This window comes from Vicia villosa, linkage group LG4, assembly GCF_029867415.1.
Source record: "Vicia villosa cultivar HV-30 ecotype Madison, WI linkage group LG4, Vvil1.0, whole genome shotgun sequence".
Taxonomy (NCBI): Eukaryota; Viridiplantae; Streptophyta; class Magnoliopsida; order Fabales; family Fabaceae; genus Vicia; species Vicia villosa.
The window spans coordinates 8,801,486-8,825,894 of NC_081183.1; the positions used below are offsets into that span (position 1 = coordinate 8,801,486).

At 33.9% G+C, this 24,409-nt stretch overlaps 3 protein-coding genes across 6 annotated transcripts; all 3 read right to left on the reverse strand.

The window, feature by feature from the left end:
• Positions 1 to 988: 988 nt before the first annotated feature.
• LOC131598776 (replication factor C subunit 3-like) lies at positions 989 to 5,390 on the reverse strand. Its single transcript, XM_058871347.1, has 12 exons — positions 5,201 to 5,390; positions 4,571 to 4,681; positions 4,354 to 4,464; positions 4,006 to 4,038; positions 3,382 to 3,550; positions 2,840 to 3,021; positions 2,316 to 2,452; positions 2,105 to 2,203; positions 1,835 to 1,904; positions 1,662 to 1,736; positions 1,466 to 1,511; positions 989 to 1,245 (listed from the first exon to the last, which is right to left on the reverse strand). The coding sequence occupies exons 2-12, from the start codon at positions 4,652 to 4,654 to the stop codon at positions 1,187 to 1,189; spliced, it is 1,065 nt and encodes a 354-aa protein (XP_058727330.1). The 5' UTR covers positions 4,655 to 4,681; positions 5,201 to 5,390; the 3' UTR covers positions 989 to 1,186.
• Positions 5,391 to 6,827: 1,437 nt separating this feature from the next.
• LOC131598778 (uncharacterized) lies at positions 6,828 to 9,284 on the reverse strand. 2 transcript variants are annotated; one of them, XM_058871349.1, is made up of 4 exons: positions 9,052 to 9,284; positions 8,748 to 8,918; positions 7,401 to 7,590; positions 6,828 to 7,232 (listed from the first exon to the last, which is right to left on the reverse strand). In XM_058871349.1, exons 2-4 carry the CDS (start codon positions 8,895 to 8,897, stop codon positions 7,159 to 7,161), a joined length of 414 nt encoding a protein of 137 aa, XP_058727332.1. In that variant the 5' UTR covers positions 8,898 to 8,918; positions 9,052 to 9,284; the 3' UTR covers positions 6,828 to 7,158. The 2 variants fall into 2 exon arrangements, with proteins under 2 accessions (XP_058727332.1, XP_058727331.1); XM_058871348.1 differs by having other exon boundaries at positions 8,748 to 8,904; positions 9,052 to 9,283.
• Positions 9,285 to 11,091: 1,807 nt separating this feature from the next.
• Positions 11,092 to 16,725, reverse strand: LOC131594451 (uncharacterized). 3 transcript variants are annotated; one of them, XR_009281383.1, is made up of 12 exons: positions 16,343 to 16,725; positions 15,164 to 15,232; positions 14,534 to 14,626; positions 14,257 to 14,369; positions 13,975 to 14,170; positions 13,688 to 13,863; positions 13,445 to 13,574; positions 13,168 to 13,328; positions 12,951 to 13,075; positions 12,748 to 12,865; positions 12,349 to 12,651; positions 12,099 to 12,224 (listed from the first exon to the last, which is right to left on the reverse strand). XR_009281383.1 is itself a non-coding variant. In XM_058866589.1 (11 exons), exons 1-11 carry the CDS (start codon positions 16,649 to 16,651, stop codon positions 12,056 to 12,058), a joined length of 1,638 nt encoding a protein of 545 aa, XP_058722572.1. In that variant the 5' UTR covers positions 16,652 to 16,725; the 3' UTR covers positions 11,092 to 12,055. The 3 variants fall into 3 exon arrangements, 2 of the variants coding, with proteins under 2 accessions (XP_058722572.1, XP_058722571.1); XM_058866589.1 differs by lacking the exon at positions 12,349 to 12,651 and having other exon boundaries at positions 11,092 to 12,224; positions 12,748 to 12,866; positions 12,973 to 13,075; XM_058866588.1 differs by lacking the exon at positions 12,349 to 12,651 and having other exon boundaries at positions 11,095 to 12,224; positions 16,343 to 16,724.
• Positions 16,726 to 24,409: the final 7,684 nt, after the last annotated feature.

The window sequence follows — 24,409 nt, forward strand, 5'->3', positions numbered from 1 at the left end:
AAGGGCAATAACTTTCTATTTGGTTACCCATGTGATGACCAAATTTGTACCTAGACCTAACTTTCCAACTGCTAATAAATAAGTGTAATAAACCACTCAAACAATTTGTGATTATTACCTTCGAGTATTCATCAAAAGAGTTATAAATATATTTTATTAATGGTATTAGTATCTCCTTATTTATAAAACCCTTTTATTTTTGGTGTGGGATAATTTATCATTAAAAGACAAACAGATTTTATTGTTACAACTAATTTTTTTAATATATGTATTAAGAAATGATCTTAAAATGTGTAATAATGTCTTAAAAAGGTCTTTTTGGTTGGTCAAATATGAGTATGAGTTTTCACATTTAATATTTAGATTGTATGTCTTCTTATAGGGATGGATGTTATTCCTCTCGTTCTATCTATAAAAAAAAAGTTTTAATTTTAAGTTCATTTAATAACTAATAATGTATTTAATTTATATATTGTTTAGATGCATTAATGATCCAATGTGTGAATTTTTTTCATATAAATAGAATGGGGAGTAATATTTACAACAAATGCAGTGCTGGCCTGAAAGAAAGACTAATTACACTGATATAAATGTGACGGTCGGCAACTGTTTTTCTTGGATTCTCATTGTGTCAAAGGTGGACACAGTCATACAGCTGATGAATCTACAACATGGAATTTTATGAAGTCTTTAGTTTCAAGAGAGACATGAGATTAAAGAATAAATCCCTCCCCTCTAAGTATACTCTAATTTTGAAGGCCAAATATATATATGTTTGTAGAGTCCCTCATCGCCATCATGCTCTGAAAAGAAGTCAACAATGGTAGTTTCTTGCTAACCATGTCTTACCATAACAACAACCAAGCCTTATTCTACTAAATGGGCGATAAAACTACTGTGACTATAATGCACGGCAACTGCAAATCCAAACATGCACTGATTCCCTTTCAATGGAAACCGTGGGGAATGCGAAGGAGATAATCAAACATCATGCAAAGTACACACAATTTTAGGATGCAAAACATAACATCTATACAAACCAAAACATCAGAACTATGCCACCATGATTGCGGTATTAATACAAGATCAGAAAACCTAAAGATGAGAGGAAACTCATCATGCAAGTTATTTCGAGTAATTAATACAATTTAAATGTATCATGGAAAAGCAAACCATCACCATTTCTTCAGCCAAATGTTGCAATGAGGAAGGATTTGTAGACGCTCATAAACTTAGCCACAAATGCTGCCAATGTTGGAAAAACAAATAAATACAATCAGTACGCAATTATTGTATATCCATAGTTTGCATACCAATATATATCCACTTAGTATAAAGAAATAGCTATAAACAAGTCTAGACCAATGAGTCTAAAAAGTATAGAGAATTCGACACGGGTAGCAACAAGCTCATAAAATGTAACTGTTCATCCATCAGTCTATTCCACACATTAAGATCAAAGTACCTTCAATGTGAAAAATTGCCTTCTGCCCGAGGCGCATCCTATGCTCCTGGTTCAATGAAGAGAAAGAAGAATCAGGAACTCTTTAATATGACAAATATGAAGTAAAACAAATACAGAAGGCCAGAGTTCAAGCAGAAGACATTATCATAAGCACTCTATCTGCTGACATGAAACATCATACTGATAATGCACTTACATAATATGCTGCCCAATGGCAGATTTCATGCTTCAGTTCTGCATCTAGTTTCCTCAATAGCTCGTAAAGAAGCCTCTGAAACAACAATTATAATGTCAAAGTGAAGTACGAAAAAAACAAAATCAAAGAAAAGTCCTTGCACTGGGACAATGTGAAGCAGCACATTTATTTACCTTCAAAATAATCTCTGGAGGAATGCAATTGATCAGCAACTCATACAGCTTTCCCCGAACTTGAAACAGCCTAAACATAAGATCATATTATATGGGAGATAAAACATTCATTGCACGTAAGCAAAACGGGAGATTAGTTGACAACGCAATCGGGTAGACAAACTACCCTTATCCTATATCCAAATACGATTCGTAAACTGACAAGGTTCGGTGAAACATTTTAGATAATCATAAAAGATCAGAAAACTGCAAACTGAATCAAAAGCAAACCTTTTTGGGCTCTGTTCCTTCATTATGTCAGATGCAATTTCAGAAATATATTCTTCCCAGTCCATTGGGGAAATTGTTTGCTTGTCAGTAAAAGGATACCTACAAGACAATTTGCAAAGAGGGCTATTAGTAGTTTTCCTTAAAGCTTTGAGAAGAGAAGAATATCCAAGATTATGAATCCCATATTAAATTGGAAGCCAGAGGAGCTTACTGTTGGACACGGCAAGTCTCAAATGACAATATGGCCCTCCTTAAATTCCGGTTAGATTTCTCTGCTATGCGAGCAGCAAAAGTAGGAGGAAGTTGCAGACCTTCTTTCTTACCAATGAACTGTAAAACTTCAACAATCTGCCATGTGGATTTCCAAAGATTCAATAAAGAGGAACATTCAACTTATTGAATGGATATGCTAGACAAGATCAGTATATAACAATGTCTGTTGACATTCAACTTACAGAGTGGATATGCTAATCAAAGTGTTTATTAACACACAAAAAAAAAGATCAATAATGAAACAGCAAGCAAGCCACTTGATAGGACATCATTCATTTAGTGGAAATAACGAACAAGCAAAAATAATAACACATTGTAACCAATGAAAGTACTTACTACTCACAAACCCTACCAGAGAAAACAATTGCCTCAGTGCTAAAAAACAAGAGGAAAATATACCAAAACATAGGAAGCCGATTCCTTTCATTCCTTGGACGCTACAGAAGACATAAATTTATTTACCTGTGTTTCACTTGGTGCATTTATTCGTACATTAAGACAACGGGAGCGGATTGCTTCTGTTACTCTTGAAGAACTATTGCAACATAGAATTAATCTGCAATAAGCACTGTATTTCTCCATTGTTCTGCGGAGAGAATGTTGGGCTTCTCTAGAGAGTTTGTCAACATCATTAAGCACTAGTACTGATACAGAATAAAATCAAACATCAGTATGCAAAGACTGAAGCAAACTAAAAGAAGAAAAAAAAAAAACTTGGAAATCTTGCATTTATCATACAAGCCAAGGTGGAGACGTTTATTATTTGATATAGCCATAAAGGAGCAGAGATTAAACGCATTACACAAGTGAATAAGACATTATCATACCATACAACAATCTACACAATCAAAGAGAAAATGATTCACAGCACATAAGAATTGAAAGATAGCACTAACATGTGCTAAAAGTTCCACACAGCTGACCATGCAAAGATGAAAGATTCCTTCTTGTATTGTTTTAAAATAACACTTGTACACAGGTTAAACAAAAAGACAGACAGTTACCTTTAAATCCTTTCTTCCCTTTAGTATCAATGGGTCTATTCTTGGCCATTTCTTTGATTATTTCTTGAACGATGTATCTGTCCTGAAAGCCTGCATCACTTGGAGTCATTTCGATATGATTGGCACTTGATAATGTAGTCAGCTCTAAATCAATAGATTTACTCCCAGCCTGAAACCAATTCTCAACTACTTCAGAATAATAATAAATATCCAAATAAAACACCAATGATTCAGTTTTATCGTACAGAAAAAATCCAATGCAGTGCGTGTGATATTGAAATTTCAAAGGATCAAAAGATATTTCTAAGCAAAGAAATTCAATTAAAAGTTTTTTTCTGACTTGAACTTGAAGGTGTTCATTTAGAGTCATCTACTATAGTTAAAACATTTGTGCAAAACCAACTCCACTGTCATATTATATACATTGTAAAAATATATCAGTACGAGTTGACTTCAATAATGTTTCTGATTATATGGAACTTTTCTTCTCTGCCAATATAGCAAAACTGTTTGAAACTTAGAGGTCAAAAATAATATCCAAACAGACATTGCTCACTAACTAACAAATAAAAGTTTGCAACAGCACAGAAAGAACAGGGCGGTTTGAAAAAGAATGAAGCTTACATCAACTTTCCACGCCCTATTCTCCACCTTCACCTGAAACAATAAAAGAGGGAATTTAGAAAGGCATTGAATTACAGCACCAAGAAGTAAATAACAGTTGCTCTAGCATAAACAAAGAATCTACAAGTACATCAAATCAAAATTTTAATGATACATGATAATGTTATAACATGAAAAGAAAATCAACACATCTTACTAAAATTAATATAATTTAATTAGATTTAAAATTACTCTTGGTGCTCAAACAATAACGCATGCTCTGGGAGCAAACCAAAAGTAGTTGACAATTCATATGCACTTTCTTAAAATAGTAATCAGTGAAACAAAAAAGGGTTTTAAAAGATAGACCTTTTCAGCACCAGGTCCAAACATTTGGCGGAGGAGAGCCATAATTAGTGTTTTCTTGCCAGCGCCCGATGGGCCATAGAACAACAAATGAGGGCAATCATGTTCGGTAACCTGCAACAACACATACAATCCAAACAAAAACTGAAACTTTAAAAAAAAAAATAAAGGACAAATTTGATCGACTCAAATACAAAAGGAGAGTGTGTGAATGAGTTACCAATTTCTTGAGATTTTGAGCGATGTCATTGTGAACCATAACATTGTCGAGAGTCTTGGGACGGTACTTGTCAACCCACAACATCCTTCCTCTCTATACCTTCTTCCGCTTCTTTAGTCAATCAAAAACACTAATCAGACGGGGACAATACTAACACATATACAACAATTGATACTTTATCAATTTGATAAAATGGAAATTATTGAAACATTTGTCGTGTGTTAGTGCTACATAGACATAGGCAATAAGTACCTCTGTAGCACAGACACCACTGGAAAAAAAGTGTTTTGGTGTCCAGACATTGACACTTGTAATTATGCTCAATTTATTCATTTTTTTTCAAATTAGTAACTGTGTGAGCATATCAGTGCCAGTGTCGTGTCTCGACAAAGCTAAGCTTGTGACTAAATTTGAGTTGCGAAAATCGCTAAACAAAATAACTTTGCATGCATTCACCAAAATCCCCAATATAAAATCAATTTCACAAACATAGAATACTCACATACTAGTAGCATATATAGAATGAAAACATAAACAGAGATAACTCTACTCTAACTATAAGTATCGAAGACAAAATTTGAGATAAAGTATGCAGAATCTGTATTTTGGAAATTTGATTTATGACCACACCTTTACGAACGGCGAACGGATGAAGAGGATGACAGCACGATGCGAAGCCGGAACGGACAGACTGAGCAGTCGAGCTCCGGTAGAACTTCGGAGCGGCACGGAAGCAGTGAGCCGGTGGTAGGCTGCAGCTGCGACGGTTTAGGGTTCTCCTTCAAGCTCGACAGAGTTTTTATTTTTTTTTAATTGTTGAATAATAATAATTGAATTAAAAAAAAGAAAATAGTTAGTAGGGGGTGAATTCCCGCCAAAATGCGATTTTTTGTTTCCTATTGGTATCCGTATTATCTTAGATGTTTTTTTAGTAATGCATTAATAGCATTTTCTAAAATACCAATATAATTATTCAAATAGTATGCTAGTATATAATTTTATAATGTAGGCGTTCTTTTTGGGAGTTAGAATTGATTTGATCGGTTAATGAGGAAATAAAATTTGTTGCGGTAGTTTTGAGATTTTGATGTGGTGGAGGGAGATTAACATGTAAGATTAACACTCTAATTTTTAATTTCGTAAGAAAGTGAAAAGTGATGTGTGGATAAAAATGAATTTGAATACTTGATAAATAACGCACTTTTCCTCTTAAGCCTTGCAAACTATCTAAAATAGTTTTCCCTCAAACTCTTGTATTTCCTTTGCAATATGAGAGTTTGCCATGTGTGTTCTAGTTCGGTCACTAGATTCGGAGAAGCAAAAGCCTTTAATGGGATGTCATTGTCACCAAGAACATGTGCATTTAAAGTCATTCTCGATATATGTAATATTTGTTGGGATCAAGTGATGTGTGTAGGTGATGATGTTTCCTCTTCCTTAGAGCACTTGTACTTTAAATAGTTTTTGATGAAATTCCAACCTTTGGTGGTACGCCATGGATCATGCAATCCTTAATGGACGAGTAGCTTATTAGAGACCTTTGAAGTCTATTTTTTTACCCTTTTCGTCATTAGCAACTTGAAAGAATTCCTTTATGCGTTTCTTTTCATTCTTTCACGCGAGCTTCGTTGTTCTAGTTTTGGTCATCTTCTTTAAGATAGAGAAATTATTTTCTCTTGCTCATGCCCCCATTTTCTAGGATTTCCTGAGTATTGGGCATTTGATATATTTGTTTCTTTCTCGAGAGATTTTTTCTGTTGTTGGTATTTTCTACCATGAGTGTTAGTATTTATCATATCTTATTTGTATATGGCTCTTCTTCGTAGCACTTCTAACTATGGAGATTGCATCAACTATGTCTAGAAAAATAAAAAATATATATCTCTGACAATTGAGTGGACCAAAAAATATTGGGAATCATTTCTACCTTCATTCAAATGGGTGGCTTACACCATAATTCGATTGATGCATACCCTTCGTACGACTATGGAATGTTTCCCCCATATGGAGATTAGAGGATATACAACTAATATAAATATAATGGGTGTGTCATCCCCTTTCACTTCACAAGTGCTTATGCTTTTTCATAGGTTTTTGTCTTTCTTTTAATGACTTTAAGATAAGTGTTATAAACTATTTGATGATCGTCCATTCACATTTGCATCTAGTGAATTTGTAATTGTCAAGATTTTCTTAATATTGGTGAGGGCAAGGGGTTAAACCAACCGTGACGTTGCTCTTCCAAATGTAAGGAGAATCAAACAAAAGAACAAATATATTCATATTTCAATCCTCTACACTAGAAGTTCGGACAAGCTTTAGTTTAATATGCATTAGTTGCACATTTACATCAAAATAGATATTAAGATAATGACACTCCAAACTCCTCTTAATCATATATTACAGCCACTTTTGCAATCAATTGTGCTCCACATGTGATTGCCAAGATTACAAATTACAAATACATATGAATGACACATGAGATTGCCTAAATTTTACTAGCAGTGTAGAAAAAAGGGATGTGTGTCTCCTTGTACTTTAGACTTCTGGTCCAACTTGAGTTCATTGAATGACAGAGGCAGTGAATGTCACACAGCCTGATTTGAAGCTGGAGAGCCTAACATGATAGTCTTTTGCTTTTCTCTAGATGTTATCTGTGGCTCTTGAAAAAACAAGGGAAAAGAAGGATAATATTAGCAATTGGTATCCAATTTCATGAAAAGAATGATAATATTTAGGAGGGTTCAATGTTGCTGCTGAACTGTTATCTACATAATGAAAAACACGGTACAACAAGGGATAATGTGAGTAAAGGATAGTCAGATCTTACTAGAAATGAGGGCCTTTGGTCTGGTCTTGAACAGAATCTTATGTCTAATGATTCCAACAACCTGTAACTCAACATCACTACAATTTTCTCCATCCATATGCTTGACTTTCTTGAGCACTAACAACGGCTTTTTCAAGGAAATCTTTGACCCTGTCAGTTCATGGTACCCAATAGTTAAAGTGTAGACTTCCTGAACAAGAAAAGAATGGACACAATATTAGTTTTTTTTTTCCTAATAAGATGAAAAGTGACAGTGGATTCCAATCACACTAGATTATATCATAAACTCTTACAAATTATGATTCAATGCATTAGAAGAAAACGCAGTTACGCGTATTATTTAATATCAACCATAGATTTGAACTTGATCGACTCACATTACACCTTCACCAAATCATCTCTAAATAATTTTACCATTAATTTGACATCGCACAATCAAGATAAAAAAGCAATGTCATGCAGTTACTATATAGAATCCAAATATAGACTTTTATAGTATAAGAGACAAAGTTGATCTGGTTTTTTCATTAGTAACATCAACCCAGAATTACCTTTTTCATTTTTACGAGCAAAACACAGCACACTTGTGAAATTTTGTCTAATATTTCCTAGTAATTTGACTTAAACAAAAGTGATATATATTAATTGTAGCTCTAACCTGATTAAAGCAAGCAACTTTATCTTAGTAACTCAAAATTTTGCTTCGACAATCAAGAATTAAGAATATCATTAAGCAGTTTAAATCTTAATCATTATAATTATACTAGGAATCCGGTAAACAACCAATAAAATGAAAAAATTTTCCATGTCAAAATAACACCCTCACTATCTAACACAATAATCTCTTACACTGTTAGTGTTAGACTAGCACATGTAAAATCACAATCTTGTACCAAAAAAAAATCACAACCTTTCCATTTTAATCCTAAATAAAATTTATTCACTATTACTCTCTTTCAAAAACTCTGTGGGCTTAACCCCCATTTGAAAAAAAGCTAACCAAATTGACAATTTCTCAAACCCTAATATTTTGGTTAAAAATTGAAATTTGAAACTACAATCAATAACTTCAGACAATGTAAAAATACATACCATTTGCAAACAAACAATTGGTAACCAATAATCATGATAGGGAACTAGATCATAGTCTTAGGGGTTAATTGGTAACTCTATAGCACCGACACCTCAAAAAAAGACGCTAGTGTCTAAAACCAACACCTGTGAGTAAATTTAACTTATTCATTTTTTTTAATAGTTATCGGTGTGGCGTGTGTCAGTGTCATATTTCCAGTGTCTGTGATTCATATATTGGTACTAAAGTGATGGAAAATAATATAGTAGTATAACCTGAGAAGACGGACGACAGAGAGTGCCAATTTGAAGGTTGGCGAGGGAACCCTGAAAACCAGGTTGAGGTTCAACAACTCCTTGAAGTTCAACAACGCCCCATTCCGCGCAGTTTCCTTCACCGCAATTGCACTTCACACGAATCTGCATCTTTTCCCTTTTTATCAATTTCTGAATCAGTACAGTAATACAATTGAATGCTGATATTTTAGTATCTTAGTATGAATGAAAAATTACGGAATAAACAAAGGTAACTATCTATCTAAGCACCAAATGCAAAAATTGATAAAGTTCGGAGAATCACCTTTACTAAGAATGAACGGCGGAAGGAGATGACGGCGTGACGCGATGAGAAGCGGAGACGGATAGAGTGAGCAGTCGAGATACGGCAGAGCGGAGGATCGCCGGAGTATGAAGTCGGTGTGCGGTTGGGGTAGCTGGCTGCGGCGGTCTAGGGTTTTTCAGTTCTTCATGGAGGCAAATTCTTTTTTCAATTGTTAAAAGAAAAAGTGGGAAATGAATTCCCGCCTAAATTGAGAGTGTGGGAATTGTTATTACTTTTTGGGCCATTTTTTAGTTTGACTTACTTAATTATAGGTACAAACTAGTACTTTACCCCGTGAGATGCATGTGTTTAGGCGGGATTTTGGTCTAAAATTGGCGCTAAATATGTATCCTGTTTTAATATATTAAAGATTAATTGGTATTCAATTTGATAGTAAAGATTTTTTTATTTTAACTTAATTTAATATAGTATTTAAATAATTAAATGAATTGATATTTTTAGTTACTTGATTTGGATAAAAAAATTATGGGTAATGCTAACTTTTAGTTATTTTTGGATAAAAAAATATGGATAATGCTAACTTGTATCTTAGGAGCACAAGTTAAGAAGTTCACTTATAGAAAGTTTGTATTGAAAAAAACAATATAAAATTTATATATTTTTATCTAAATCAATGGACAATTTCCAAAATAACATTTCTCCATTTAGTTCTTAACCCCGTAAAAATACTTAACTTTCTATAAGTGATACTCAAACTAGTGTCTTAAAGATACAAGTTAAAAACTATGGCAAAGAACCCCGTAATCAATGTCATGTGTCTATAAGTCATACTCAGATGAGTGCCTTAAAGACACAAGTTCAGACTATGATAATCAATGTCATATGTCTGAATATAACCTTTTGCCACTAATCTTATCTTGTATTGATCAAGAGTGGCATCTGATTTTATGCTTTATGGTAAAGATTCATCTGCATCCAATTGACTTCTTGCCTCTTAATAATCTCTCAAATACCATTTTTTTTCAAGAGCTGTCATTTCCTCACTCATAGCTTGAGCTCAATTCCTATATTCCAATGCTTATTCAACAAATAATAGGATTGTCACATAATTAATAACTACAACAAAACTTTGATAATGCATGGAAAGATATTTGGATGAGACATATTTAAAAATAGGATATCTATAAGTGAGGGACAAAGTCTTTTAACTTTTCTCAAGGCAACAATTAAATCATTCATATCTAAATCACAAGTATACTTTTTTTTTGTTGGAATCACCAATATGAGAATCATTTTCAACACTTACCTTCGGTTCAAGCGATTGAAATTGTTTATGGAGCATATCAGATTTACCTTTTCTCTAATACACAATAATTGGTGTTGAATGTGCTAGTTTTTGCAAATGAAAAGACAACAAGGAACGAAAATATGACTAGGTGTAGATTCATGACTATGACTAAGAATGGGTTCACTCACAATAGGCGAAAACTCAAATTCAAAAATAGACTCGGGCAATTTAGGGAAGTTATGGTTAAGGATCATAAACTCAAACTCAGAGTCAGAGTCATTCATGCTCTACCCTGAGGCTGATGACGAGTGAAGTAAGACAATTTTTTTTTTGTAAAATGTGACATCTTTAAAAACAAAATACTTACGACTGGGAGGATGATGATATTTGTACACATTTCTGTTAGAATGATAACATACAAAGCTACATCTAAGGGCACATGAATCCAACTTATTTTGGTGTTGCTTATGGACATGAACAAAACCCATACCACCAAATGCTCGAGGTTCAAGACCCTATAACATGGAAGTGGAAGGAAAGAGAGAGATCATAAACCGAACAAGACTATCATTACCTATAATACAAGATGAAATTCAATTAATTAGATAAGCAATGAAATGATCATGACTGCTTCACTCCAATATGATTTTGGAAGATAAGAGCTCGAGGACTTCTAGTAAGTGACAACTTTTTCTTTCTACGACACCATTTTGTTATTGAGGTGTCGACACATGAGAATCATGAATGATGCTATTTTTATTGGTAAGGTTGTAAAAATTATGATTGACAAATTCTTTACCATTGTGAGAAAGTATTCTTTTAATACCTTTTCTAAATTGTCTTTGTATTATACTATAAAGTTAAATAAATAACTATGATATTTTTTATTTATTATTCATCAAGAAAATCCAAAATACTATCATCAATAAAAGAAATAAATCATTTCGCAATGGAAATGTTAAACCATCTCCAATGGTGCAACCCATTTTTGAGTTTTTTATGGGTCCCACCAGCCATATCATCTCAAAATAATTTATTTAATTTTTATTTTATTGGTGTAATTATAATGGGTTCCACAACTTTACCTCATAAATTAATTTGATTGGGTATCACAATTTTTTACTAGTTGCATTGCAATGCAACTGTACTATGACATGGAAAAATATTTGAATATTTAATTATTATATTGATGTCCAGGTGGAGAACTCAAAAAAAAAATACTACCATTAGAGATGCTCTTAGAAACAAAAGTTGATCCTTAAACATCAAAATGAATGAGATTAAATGGTTCATAAATATAAATAAGATTGTTCGGTAGACCGAGAACATGAATCACATCTTTCAAAGTTGTCAATGATCAGTACACATGCCGTGAACAGTGTTGCAACAAAGTCTATCAATTCCTGTGTCTTAAGAAGTAATCACTACCTTGACAGAAATGAGTAGTACTAGTATTTTCACCATACTACATCTTCATCTAACAAACTCAATTCGGATCACATTAACATGTGAAAGTTATGTAACACAAAAGAACACATATGATACATAGTTTCAAACTTGGAGCATTATACAATAGGGGAAAGAACATAAAGGAAGGTGATTTCAACTCACTCAGGTGAGAATTTTGGAAGAAAATCACCAATCCTTGTTTTAAAATGTAATAGGATGGATGGTTCTCTCAATTTCGGAACCAAAACCTTTCTATTTGCTGTGTTCTACTCTATAAATGAAGGATTAGGTTCTTTTCAAGTTCTTAGACTTTGCTATAGATTTAAAAATCCATGTTATAAATAGAACAACAAAAATGGTATGTGGGACTAAGTAGTTTTGGTGGTCAAATCTCCACAACATTGTCGATGTATCTTGGCTAATTGATGCGAATCTTTCTTCGGAGTTTCCTTTCCTGTACATAAAGAAGTAGGTATCGATTATTCATAAACGATCTCTACTTGGAAGATTTCAAATCGGAAACAGCAATGATTGTTTATATTCAACCAGAATTAGCACATACACAGCTCTATTGATACCTGATAGGTATGGTAAGGTTTATGTGAGAAAAAGACAAAAGGGCAAGGAGAGAGAGCAGAATCTTTTGTAGTGGGTGCTGCACATGGGCCTGCCAGCTGGCAGTAGATGAGTGGAGAATAATTCCTAGGTTTCAGTATTTAATGATTGGCTGCAGCAATCATTAGGGCACGCAGAAATTAGTAGTGGATATACCACATGGGAGAGACTAGGCCTCTCTAAGAGCCTCCTTTTTCTTTCTATCTTTTCTGCATTTTTTCTACAGCTTTCTACTTTTATTTGGAACCCTAGATCCCCTTTGAACTCTAGAGAAATTCAAATAAACGTCAGTCTTTTCTTATATTATCTTGTTTCTGCTATTTTCCCTATTTAGATATTAAATTGATCCTATCAATACCTACCTTAAGAAGTTCTTGATTGATCCCCAAAGAGACTTTGCAGTTTCGGTTCCCTTGCCCGAGGCATCACTTTCTGTATCCTTCTTCATCAGGAATTCATCGAATTTTCCTTTAGATTTTCCTGAAAAAACACATTTGTGAAAAATCTAGGATAATATATTTTTTTCCATGTATGTTCAGCATAATTTTAAAATGAACTATTTTACCACGGTCATCGGAAGAAAACGAACGGTCATCGGAAGAAAACGAACGGTCATCGGAAGAAAACGAACGGCCTCCTCTAGATGCTCTCAACGAAGCTAATTTCTCAACAAGTGCGCGTTCGGTGTCACTAGAACACGGAGTTGAAGAGAATGAATGAAACCACTTTAGTTTTATGAGGGATATTAGAAAGCAGTAAAGATGGTAAGAAAAAGTACAGACCTGATATCTTTTGGAATAAGAACATTTATAACGAAGTAATGATCGCCCCGAATAGATGGTTTATTCATGTCTGGAACTCCCAAACGTGATAGTTTCACTGAATGTCCGTGTTGAATCCCGGAAGGAATTTTGAGATTCCTTAAACCTTCAACCGTTTCTACCTGGAATAACAAGTTTAAAATCAAAACAAAACATTTAAAGAACATAATCATCTAAATCAACAAGCTACTCCATTTTGCATTATTAATTGTTGCCATTTTTTGAGGTTAATTCATACCTTTTTAACAGACCCTAGTATTGCCTCTGTGAAGTCAATGTTAATCTTTGAGTATAAATGGAGACCCTCTTTCCGAATTCCTCGCTTTTCATCCACATGGAGAACAACAAAAAGATCCCCGGTATAATGCCTGAAAAAGTCACAAAACTAATAATCAGCGCTAAGCGCTTAGATGAGTTGATAATCGTGATTCTGACCATCTTTTTGCTTCTGGTTGCATATCAATAGTTCCATGCTGCTAACCTTTTCTTATCAAAATTTCCTTCTCCTCGAATTCGCATTGTGTCTCCATCATTGACACCGGGAGGAATGACCACTTCCACTTTTCGTTTAGCTTGCACATGACCATTACCGTCACACTTTCGACAGCTTTCCGTGACTATCATGCCGAGACCACCACACTTCGAGCATGTAGAAACCTGAATGTCACATGTCATCATTGAATATACTCTTGTTATAATGCCGCTGGTAATTTAAATGTAATTAGAAATATAGTCACTCGCTAATTAAATCTATTTAATTGAAATTACCTGAGACATCATTCCAAACGGCGTTCTCTCGGTTTTCTTCTCTCCTCCTTTGCCACCACAATGTAGGCATTTTTTAATGCAATTCGTAGATTTAGCTCCTGTACCATCACAACTATTACATGTCTCATAACAAGAAACTTCTATCTCTCTCTTTCCTCCAAAAATAGATTCTTCAAAGCTCAAACGTAGGTCATACCTGCATTGTAAAACACAATTAATTTAACACGTACACACCGACGAAAATGACAACTGCCTTTCTCTGTAACAAGAGACGAAATTTACCGAATATCATGGCGGTTTCTATCGTTTCTTATATTGAAGCCGAAGCCCCTATCATTACTAAATAGTCCTTCCGAACGACTAAAGAATGCGTCGAATAAATCAGAAGGATCAACCTGATCAACTCAAACACCACAAGCAGTAAAATCAAAATAAATAATAAGTACTTTGGTAGGAAATGAAAAGACAGGAACAGATTTAATTCTGCATCACCAAATCAAAGAGTCTTAAAGTTCATTTTAACATTGAAGAAAGCAAAAGAAATTGAATATAGACATACCCCTGAGGCACTGGCGGGTCCTCCATTTTCTCCTTCTAGACCTGACTCACCAAAGCGATCATATAAAGATCTTTTCTCATCATCTGATAGAACCTATTTGCATACTTTGTTACCAAGTGAACAAAAAGAGACAGATACAAATATGGTACATGAAAGTTATAATCCACGAAATAAGACAAGTATTCATAAATTTCATTAGTTCAGCCTTGTATACTAGATGGGGGAATAATTAGTTTATTACAGTGTCAATGCTCAGACGATAAGCAAATGAAATAGTAGAACAGAAAATAGAAAGAATTATGGATGGTATGAAGAACTCAAAACACGTCTCGTTTAAAGTTAACTGATACTCTCTTCTCTCTCATTATTATCATCGGTGTACATCACTAATTTCTCAAATGTATCCTAGATATATATTATTCTAGCTACGTATCCGCAAGTATCTTTGAACTATCTGATACGAGTCCGATAAAATATTTGTTAAAAATTCAATAAATAATTCTGATACTTCTAGGATACATAACCGCGATGTATCGGCATCCGATACGGATACATCTCCTATTCGGAGTATTCGAGCTTCATAGATGGTTGAAAATAGAGAATATATCATTGTAGTGGTAGAAGAATTACCTCGTACGCAGCACCAATCTCCTTGAACTTCTCTTCTGCTCCAGGGCTTTTGTTCATATCTGGATGGTACTGATCCCCAAAAAATATAAACATTATTACGAACCAGCTATTTCCAAAAGCTTGTATTTGTTGGATAGAAGTACATAAATGGTGTTACACCTAAAATACCCCCTCATGCATGGTCCCTTTGGCTTTTTAGCGTGGATAGTGCATAAAAAGTCCTAACTAATGCCGAAATTCAACTTTTATAGTGACAAAAAATTGAATTCTTAACCATATGGTGTCCACAAAACAACATCACGATCACAGCTGCAGCCACATTTGGCCACAATAGCATTCATCACAGCATAACCCTGACCACAACCACAATTTAGAACCATTGCCTATATAGATATAATAATTTTTAAGGATAGACCATTCAAAACCTTCCTTAATGGTTTGACAGCTAAAGTAGAATCCTCCAAATGATCTTAATGATACTTCTATGTGTTTCAAGCACATACCGAAATTACCTTAGAAGAAATTCTACCAACAGAGGATACCCTCCCTTACTAGTCTCTAACTCTATCATTCTTATTCTAATATTTTCTTGAGAGACCACTCATCTAACATAACATTTTCATATTTACAGCACCAATCTTATTTTCTTGAGGAAACATATTTTGGCTACAGAAAGATCCTAGAAACCAACATATATAAAAATGAGAACCACAAAGCCACATTCTAGAAAAATGATATTGCTTCATCTTCGTGCTATCATTGAAAGTCCTACCTGATTTGTGTCGGGTCGCGAAGGGAGCCTAAAATATTTGAAGATCATCACACTGTATTCAGTAACCTCAATCCTAGCCTGATGTCAGACTAATTACTCACATTTGAATCCCAACCGATTGTTAGGTTTTCAAATTGGAAGTGGAAACTAAATAAATTTTTAACCACAATTATGCCTATTACTTTACAAAGCAAACCCATCAACAAGCTAAAAAGTATCTGAAAACTATAAAAAAGAGACAATTTTCAGCATAAATTTATACGAAACTCAACAGCCCATTTTCCAATTCCCCACCTTTTACTCCATTTCCCAAAAACTAAACACACCCATCAAAAGTATCACTTAAACAAATCAAAGCATAGAACAAAACAGAATGCAAAACCCATTTTAAAAAGTAAAAATTATACCTTTCGAGCAAGTTTTCGGTAGGAGCTTTTGATTTCTTGCAACGAAGCGGTGTTGCTGACATTCAAAGTTGAGTAGTAATCAGTTTCGGTTTTGGCTCTGACAATTAAAGCAAAACGGGAGCGGTTTCTGGTGGAGGAGAAAGAGAAAGGGAAAGTAGTAGTGGTTTTGAAAGTGAGATTTGAAGGAGTGGCAGTGAATCCCATAGAGGTGACAATGGTGAAAGGGGAAGAAGATGGTGGTGAGTGGGTGATGAATGGCATTGATAATGGATTTTGGTTTTGAAATGAAGAGAAGGAAATTTGATACATGATGATGATAAATGTTTTTTTGTTCAAAGAAATTAAGGAAATGGAAATTGGTGATAATTGGTGGTTAGTGAGGCATAAGAGGGGTTTAGTAAGTTGAGGTTTGTTTAAAATAATTTAGAGATTGATATTTAGTTATTTTTTTAAATTGTTTGGTGTTTGTTTGTAATAATAAATATATTGTAAATGAATGAGAACACTAATATCTTTACACACTTAATTCATTTCTCTGTCTTCTCTCTCATCCTTTGTGTTCTCTTTATCTTAAATCCAACCCTGCCAGAAATATCCCAAACCCTTTTACTCTTCACACAGCATGCTGTTGTTATGTGTCTCGAGAACTCTAAGACCATATAAAATTTAATTCATAATTCAATATCCTTTTCTTCTTGATTTTACTTGAAACATAAATTTGAAAATCACATTGAAAAAGGGTATTTTGTCTTGAAAAATTAGAAGGTTTTTTTTGTTATTTATTTTTTAAAAATTGCCTACTCTCTCTACAATTTTTTGAAAATTCGTTTAACTTCGTCGCCGGTAAAATGAGGAGTTGTGATTGCAGCCCAGATAACAATTTAGAAACAAAAACACAGTGTTGGGGTTGTTGTCGATAAGTATTGGGTATAATAAAAAAGAAATTGTTGATGTAATGAGCACTAATGTGATTGTTAGTGATGAGTGGTGGTGACATTGATGGCAAAAAGATAGGGTTTGTGATAACAATGAACTATGCCATTGACAAAGAGAAAGGAAAATCTCATACAGAGACAGAGAGACAGAGAGAAGAAATTAAAATTCAGTGTAACAACAAATATTAAAATTAGATAGATCTATTTAATCATACGGTTGTTATTGGTGGTACATAGGTGAGGGATTTAATGGAGCCCTCACCTTAGAAGCAACCCATGGTGAATTCTAGAATGAACCATCAATTAAATGGTTCATGGGTGTATCACTTTTATACACCATTAGATTTATCTAAAGGCTAAGATGAGTTGTAAAAAAATGAGAACACTAATATCTTTACACACTTAATTCATTTCTCTGTCTTCTCTCTCATCCTTTGTGTTCTCTTTATCTTAAATCCAACCCTGCCAGAAATATCCCAAACCCTTTTACTCTTCACACAGCATGTTGTTGTTATGTGTCTCGAGAACTCTAAGACCATATAAAATTTAATTCATAATTCAATATCCTTTTCTTCTTGATTTTACTTGAAACATAAATTTGAAAATCACATTGAAAAAGGGTATTTTGTCTTGAAAAATTAGAAGGTTTTTTTTGTTATTTATTTTTTAAAAATTGCCTACTCTCTCTACAATTTTTTGAAAATTCGTTTAACTTCGTCGCCGGTAAAATGAGGAGTTGTGATTGCAGCCCAGATAACAATTTAGAAACAAAAACACAGTGTTGGGGTTGTTGTCGATAAGTATTGGGTATAATAAAAAAGAAATTGTTGATGTAATGAGCACTAATGTGATTGTTAGTGATGAGTGGTGGTGACATTGATGGCAAAAAGATAGGGTTTGTGATAACAATGAACTATGCCATTGACAAAGAGAAAGGAAAATCTCATACAGAGACAGAGAGACAGAGAGAAGAAATTAAAATTCAGTGTAACAACAAATATTAAAATTAGATAGATCTATTTAATCATACGGTTGTTATTGGTGGTACATAGGTGAGGGATTTAATGGAGCCCTCACCTTAGAAGCAACCCATGGTGAATTCTAGAATGAACCATCAATTAAATGGTTCATGGGTGTATCACTTTTATACACCATTAGATTTATCTAAAGGCTAAGATGAGTTGTAAAAAAATGAGAACACTAATATCTTTACACACTTAATTCATTTCTCTGTCTTCTCTCTCATCCTTTGTGTTCTCTTTATCTTAAATCCAACCCTGCCAGAAATATCCCAAACCCTTTTACTCTTCACACAGCATGTTGTTGTTATGTGTCTCGAGAACTCTAAGACCATATAAAATTTAATTCATAATTCAATATCCTTTTCTTCTTGATTTTACTTGAAACATAAATTTGAAAATCACATTGAAAAAGGGTATTTTGTCTTGAAAAATTAGAAGGTTTTTTTTGTTATTTATTTTTTAAAAATTGCCTACTCTCTCTACAATTTTTTGAAAATTCGTTTAACTTCGTCGCCGGTAAAATGAGGAGTTGTGATTGCAGCCCAGATAACAATTTAGAAACAAAAACACAGTGTTGGGGTTGTTGTCGATAAGTATTGGGTATAATAAAAAAGAAATTGTTGATGTAATGAGCACTAATGTGATTGTTAGTGATGAGTGGTGGTGACATTGATGGCAAAAAGATAGGGTTTGTGATAACAATGAACTATGCCATTGACAAAGAGAAAGGAAAATCTCATACAGAGACAGAGAGACAGAGAGAAGAAATTAAAATTCAGTGTAACAACAAATATTAAAATTAGATAGATCTATTTAATCATACGGTTGTTATTGGTGGTACATAGGTGAGGGATTTAATGGAGCCCTCACCTTAGAAGCAACCCATGGTGAATTCTAGAATGAACCATCAATTAAATGGTTCATGGGTGTATCACTTTTATACACCATTAGATTTATCTAAAGGCTAAGATGAGTTGTAAAAAAATGAGAACACTAATATCTTTACACACTTAATTCATTTCTCTGTCTTCTCTCTCATCCTTTGTGTTCTCTTTATCTTAAATCCAACCCTGCCAGAAATATCCCAAACCCTTTTACTCTTCACACAGCATGTTGTTGTTATGTGTCTCGAGAACTCTAAGACCATATAAAATTTAATTCATAATTCAATATCCTTTTCTTCTTGATTTTACTTGAAACATAAATTTGAAAATCACATTGAAAAAGGGTATTTTGTCTTGAAAAATTAGAAGGTTTTTTTTGTTATTTATTTTTTAAAAATTGCCTACTCTCTCTACAATTTTTTGAAAATTCGTTTAACTTCGTCGCCGGTAAAATGAGGAGTTGTGATTGCAGCCCAGATAACAATTTAGAAACAAAAACACAGTGTTGGGGTTGTTGTCGATAAGTATTGGGTATAATAAAAAAGAAATTGTTGATGTAATGAGCACTAATGTGATTGTTAGTGATGAGTGGTGGTGACATTGATGGCAAAAAGATAGGGTTTGTGATAACAATGAACTATGCCATTGACAAAGAGAAAGGAAAATCTCATACAGAGACAGAGAGACAGAGAGAAGAAATTAAAATTCAGTGTAACAACAAATATTAAAATTAGATAGATCTATTTAATCATACGGTTGTTATTGGTGGTACATAGGTGAGGGATTTAATGGAGCCCTCACCTTAGAAGCAACCATAAAACATAGTTTTATAGAAAATATATTTATAACAAATTTTTTATTTAAAATGTGAAAATATGTAATAGGTAAATGAAACTTTTTAAAAGTAACTTTTTATGAGTAAAATATATTTGGGTTCATGTAAATATCTCATGATTTAATTTTATCTTTTAAAAGATTATTTTGAAACAATGGTCATTTTAAATTTTTTCTTCTAAATTTTAGTGTTTGTCGTTTATTTGCTTTAATGAAAGTTGACGTGGTCACCATGTTACTTAAACTCAACCATTTGTTTGGCTGCAAAAAATTGCTTTAGTTTGCGAGGTTTACAAATCTCTTCTAAATTAATCTGGAAAATTCACTCTCTTCACTCATTTTTAGGAGTCGCAAAATAGACCTGGCTCATTGGACATGCCTGTTATATTTACAATTTAGTGCGGGACGGACCAAGGATTTAACCCTCACCCTCTAATGTGCTCACTCTGCTCCGTTTTTTTCGTGGACTTTTGCGTGCGCGGTTATTTATATACATTTTTGTGCTTTTAAATTTAAAAGGTGCAGTGCCCGCAAGCTTTCTCCATCTCGTATTCATTTTTTTTCAAGGTGAGCCTATGTTTTAGACTCGTAAACTCAACTATGTCCTTCTCGCCTGCCCCATTTTTTCCGGAAGAGACCTAAACGGGACGGGCATGCCGATTTACCATACCTACTCATACCTTCAAACCAAATCCAAAATCTAAATTATGATCTAAATATTTTATTTCTTTAACGTTAAGACGTGCATTTTCTTTTTTATTTAGTTTTAAAAAATAAATAAAAGGGATATCTCTAAGGTTGTTTTATACAACTGTTGTGACACACACACATAAACATATCACTACGGTTGGTAATGAAAACTGTTGTGAATTTTTTTACCTATATATAAGCAAATTAACTCTCGCTTATTGACAATATCGCTGTATCGTTCACAATAAAACCATAACACCCATTTTTTCTCTTCTTTTTCGTTATTAGCTTTCCTATTTTATAGAATAGCAAATCTTGTTCTTCATACACAAAGTTATTCTTCTTCTTCTTCTTCTTCTTCTTCCATATTCTCTTGTTTTCGTGTATGTTGTTCTTATGTTTCACATGATTTTCATAAGATTTTTTCTCTTCTTCATCGTCATTAGCTTTGTCGTTATCGTATGTTGTTGTTGATAAATGTAGATAAATGTTTGTTGACATAATTTTTTCAAATTCGTCTTCACCACCTTAACAAAGCGCATGCGTGACGATCGTACATATGGTTTGTGTAGCTTATATATCTTTTTCATAACTTCACAAACTAGACGAACTTCATAATTTATTCCAATTCCACGATTATTTTCAATAAAAGGTGTGTTCTTGAAACAATTTAATATATCTTGTGATGTTGTATGTTGTTAGTGTTATGTTTCTAAAATGTATATATTTTTTTATGTTGTTGCATGTATTTGTTGTGTTGTTGTTGTTGACAAATGTTCTCAAAACAAGAATAAGACATTGCTAAGTCACAAGAAAGAGGTTTCTTGTGACTTACCAATGTTTTGTTCTTAAATTCTTATACAGGTTGACAGTAGTTGAAGTATAGTTTATTATATGCTATGTAGATTGCTTTTTTCATTAATTTTTCACTGAAAATACATTCATTTAAATTGACTTATAAACTTATATTTTAAAAATTAAGTTGTATTTGAAAATCAACTTATATAAATAAATGTTTTCTGAATTGATTGTGTCTCATCATTCATTTAATGTTCTTTAACATTTAGAATGTGATTTAATGACTTGATTCTTTCAATACATCGATATCTTTTCTTATAGTTTAATATGAATAAAATCTAATTATTGGTTAGGTCTACCTCATTATCGTCGCTTATCATCGTGATTTTTGTGATGATAAGTTATCATAACAATCACAATGAAAAGCGACGATGATGAGGTAGACCTAGCCAATAAATTGATGTGGTTCAAATTAAACTAGAATCGAAGGAATTTATGCAATGAATGAATCATACCACTAAACTACATTTTATGTGTTAAAGAGCAGGAAATGAATGATGAGAAGCATGCAATTCGGAAAACAGTGGTTTGTTAAAGTTCGTTTTCAAGAATAGTTTAATTTTTTAGATTATACACTTTTTAATCAATTTGAATGGTTGTATTTCTTTAATGAGGTGTATGAAAAAACAAGCAATCTACGTAGTATATATAATAAACTATGGGTACTTTCCACAACGGTTTTCTAATGTAACCGCGATAAATTGTAATTTATGTTCCAAAAATATCGTTGCTGAAAATAGAACCTGAGACCTTTAAGTCTATAACAACGGTTGAGATGTTAACTACCTGTTGTGATAGTGCACGCTTTCTAGTATACTACAATGGTCTCATGACCGTGATTGTAAGTAACACATTCACAACAACACTCTATATAACAACGTCGAGACCTGTGTGATTATACATTTTTTCCCACTGTTGTAGTATGTCTTTTTCGTAGTAGTGTAATAATAATCTTGAACACCAAAAATTACTTTTATCCGAGTCACCTATTTATCTCAATTCTTTCTATCAAGAATTGATAAGTGTCCTTCGAATTCTCCATAACCCATAGTGATTGAATTCACTTGAATCTTTAAGATCGTTCTCACTCTTGATACCAATTTGTTAAGAACATTATTTCTTAAAAAAAAATTGAAAAAAAGAATATGAGAATAAAAATTAAGTGAATAAGAACGGAATAATATATGAATTAGCTTACACATCAAATAATTACTTTATACAAACTTTTTAAAGTTGGAAACTAACTATAAATAACTATGAATTAGCTATTCATAACCAACTACCTACCGAATTCTAAGCTACCAGAGGCTTGAATTCATCTCAACAAATAATTTGTTAATGGATATTAAAAGACTAGAGGTGCTTAATGTTACTAGAAGTAGAAAACCCTACTATTAATGAAGTAGAAAATCCCACTATTATTGAAGTCGAAAACCCACGAGTGAACATTACTTTTTAATTAGTATTAAAAAAATACATGTTCCCTAATTTAATTTAGGAAATTTCTCTATAGACCTCCCAACCTTCTAGTCCACCTCTGGTGAAAAATCCAAACTACCCATGACTTCGGAAGTTCATTTCCGAAATGCAAGAAAAATGCGTTTTCGGAGATGCATCTCCGAAAGCGCCTTTTTTTTTGAAAAAATTGTCTTATTTCGGAAGTTCATTTCCGAAAACACCATTTCGGAAATGAACTTCCGAAATACTGCGCGTTTTGCAGATTTAGCAAAACAGCCCCCTCCCCCAATTCATTTACCCTAAATCAACTTAATACTCAACCCCTCTTCAAATTTTCTGCCAAAATCAAGTGTAAGATCAAAGAGCATTCCCAAGTCTTCTTCCAAACTCATCATCAAACACTAATTGGTAAGTTCTACATTGTTTTTTCAAGTTTTAGATCTATTTGAATAAACTCTAATAGGGTGTTTAGAAACTGAAAAAATCACATTAAGATAAGTTAGTACTGATATTAGGATGTTTAGTAGGCATAAAAGTAGTTTTGGTTTAGGTTTTTTGGGTCTGCCATTGGAGGCTGTATTGAAGGTCTGCGCAGGGGTGTTTCGGATGTTCATTTTTGAAAACACCTCCATCCCAGTTTTCGGAAATGAACTTCCGAACTGTATCAGAAGTTCAATTTTTTTTGTTTCTTCTTTTGTCTCGCATATTAATCGATTTCAATTGTTTACAGGAACATGTCAGGCAACCAACCAACACGCATCAGACAGGGGAGAGAGTCTCAGACTGCTTCGGCTAGACGCGAGCGGGCGGCGGCGCAGCTGGCGTCGACTGAGGGACGGGGGCAGGGCCGGGGACGCCGTCTGCGAGTTCCCGTGGACGTGGGAGAGGGTACATCTGCTTCAGGATCTAGGAGTCGGCTGGCTCGGGTATCTTCTTCCCGCCAGCGAGAGGAGGAGGAGGAGGGGCCAGTGCCATACCACGAGCAGGAGGGTGTACCGGATGTTGACCCTCCAGCCGGGGAGGAGGACGAGCAGGAGGATGGCTATCCGGGAGGGCCCTTTGACACTTCCGTGCTGATTCACTACCACGATCACGTCGCTCGGCGGATCTGGGAGGGAGAGGTATTTTTTTAATTTAACCGTTTATTTGTCACCATTTTTTATAATCTAACCGTTTATTTGTCGCTTATTTAATATATGTCCGCTTATTTAATATATGTCGCTTATTTGTTTTTTTTTGTAACAGGAGAGAGAGCCGCTGAAAATGGTCAACCACGCCCGCAAGATTTTCGGTCTGTTTAAACCAGCAGCTGAGTGGTTTAACGACCATGTGCGAGGTTCAGGGCTCAGCGGGCTCTGCATGACGGGGTACACCACCATCAGCACC

Bases quoted from the DNA above. Each gene is read 5' to 3' on its own strand.
- LOC131598776 (XM_058871347.1), bottom strand. From the start codon at position 4,654: ATGTTGTGGGTTGACAAGTACCGTCCCAAGACTCTCGACAATGTTATG. The intron at 3,022-3,381 runs GTAACTGTCTGT...ATTCTGTATCAG, and splicing joins AGGGAAGAAAGGATTTAAAG to TACTAGTGCTTAATGATGTT. The intron at 1,246-1,465 runs GTACTTTGATCT...CAACATTGGCAG, and splicing joins GGCAATTTTTCACATTGAAG to CATTTGTGGCTAAGTTTATG.
- LOC131598778 (XM_058871349.1), bottom strand. From the start codon at position 8,897: ATGCAGATTCGTGTGAAGTGCAATTGCGGTGAAGGAAACTGCGCGGAA. The intron at 7,591-8,747 runs GTTATACTACTA...TTTCTTGTTCAG, and splicing joins TCTGTCGTCCGTCTTCTCAG to GAAGTCTACACTTTAACTAT. The intron at 7,233-7,400 runs GTAAGATCTGAC...TGTTTTTTCAAG, and splicing joins ACCAAAGGCCCTCATTTCTA to AGCCACAGATAACATCTAGA.
- LOC131594451 (XM_058866588.1), bottom strand. From the start codon at position 16,651: ATGTATCAAATTTCCTTCTCTTCATTTCAAAACCAAAATCCATTATCA. The intron at 14,370-14,533 runs GTATGTCTATAT...TGAGTTGATCAG, and splicing joins GACCCGCCAGTGCCTCAGGG to GTTGATCCTTCTGATTTATT. The intron at 12,225-12,747 runs GTAGGTATTGAT...CTTTATGTACAG, and splicing joins TCAATCAAGAACTTCTTAAG to GAAAGGAAACTCCGAAGAAA.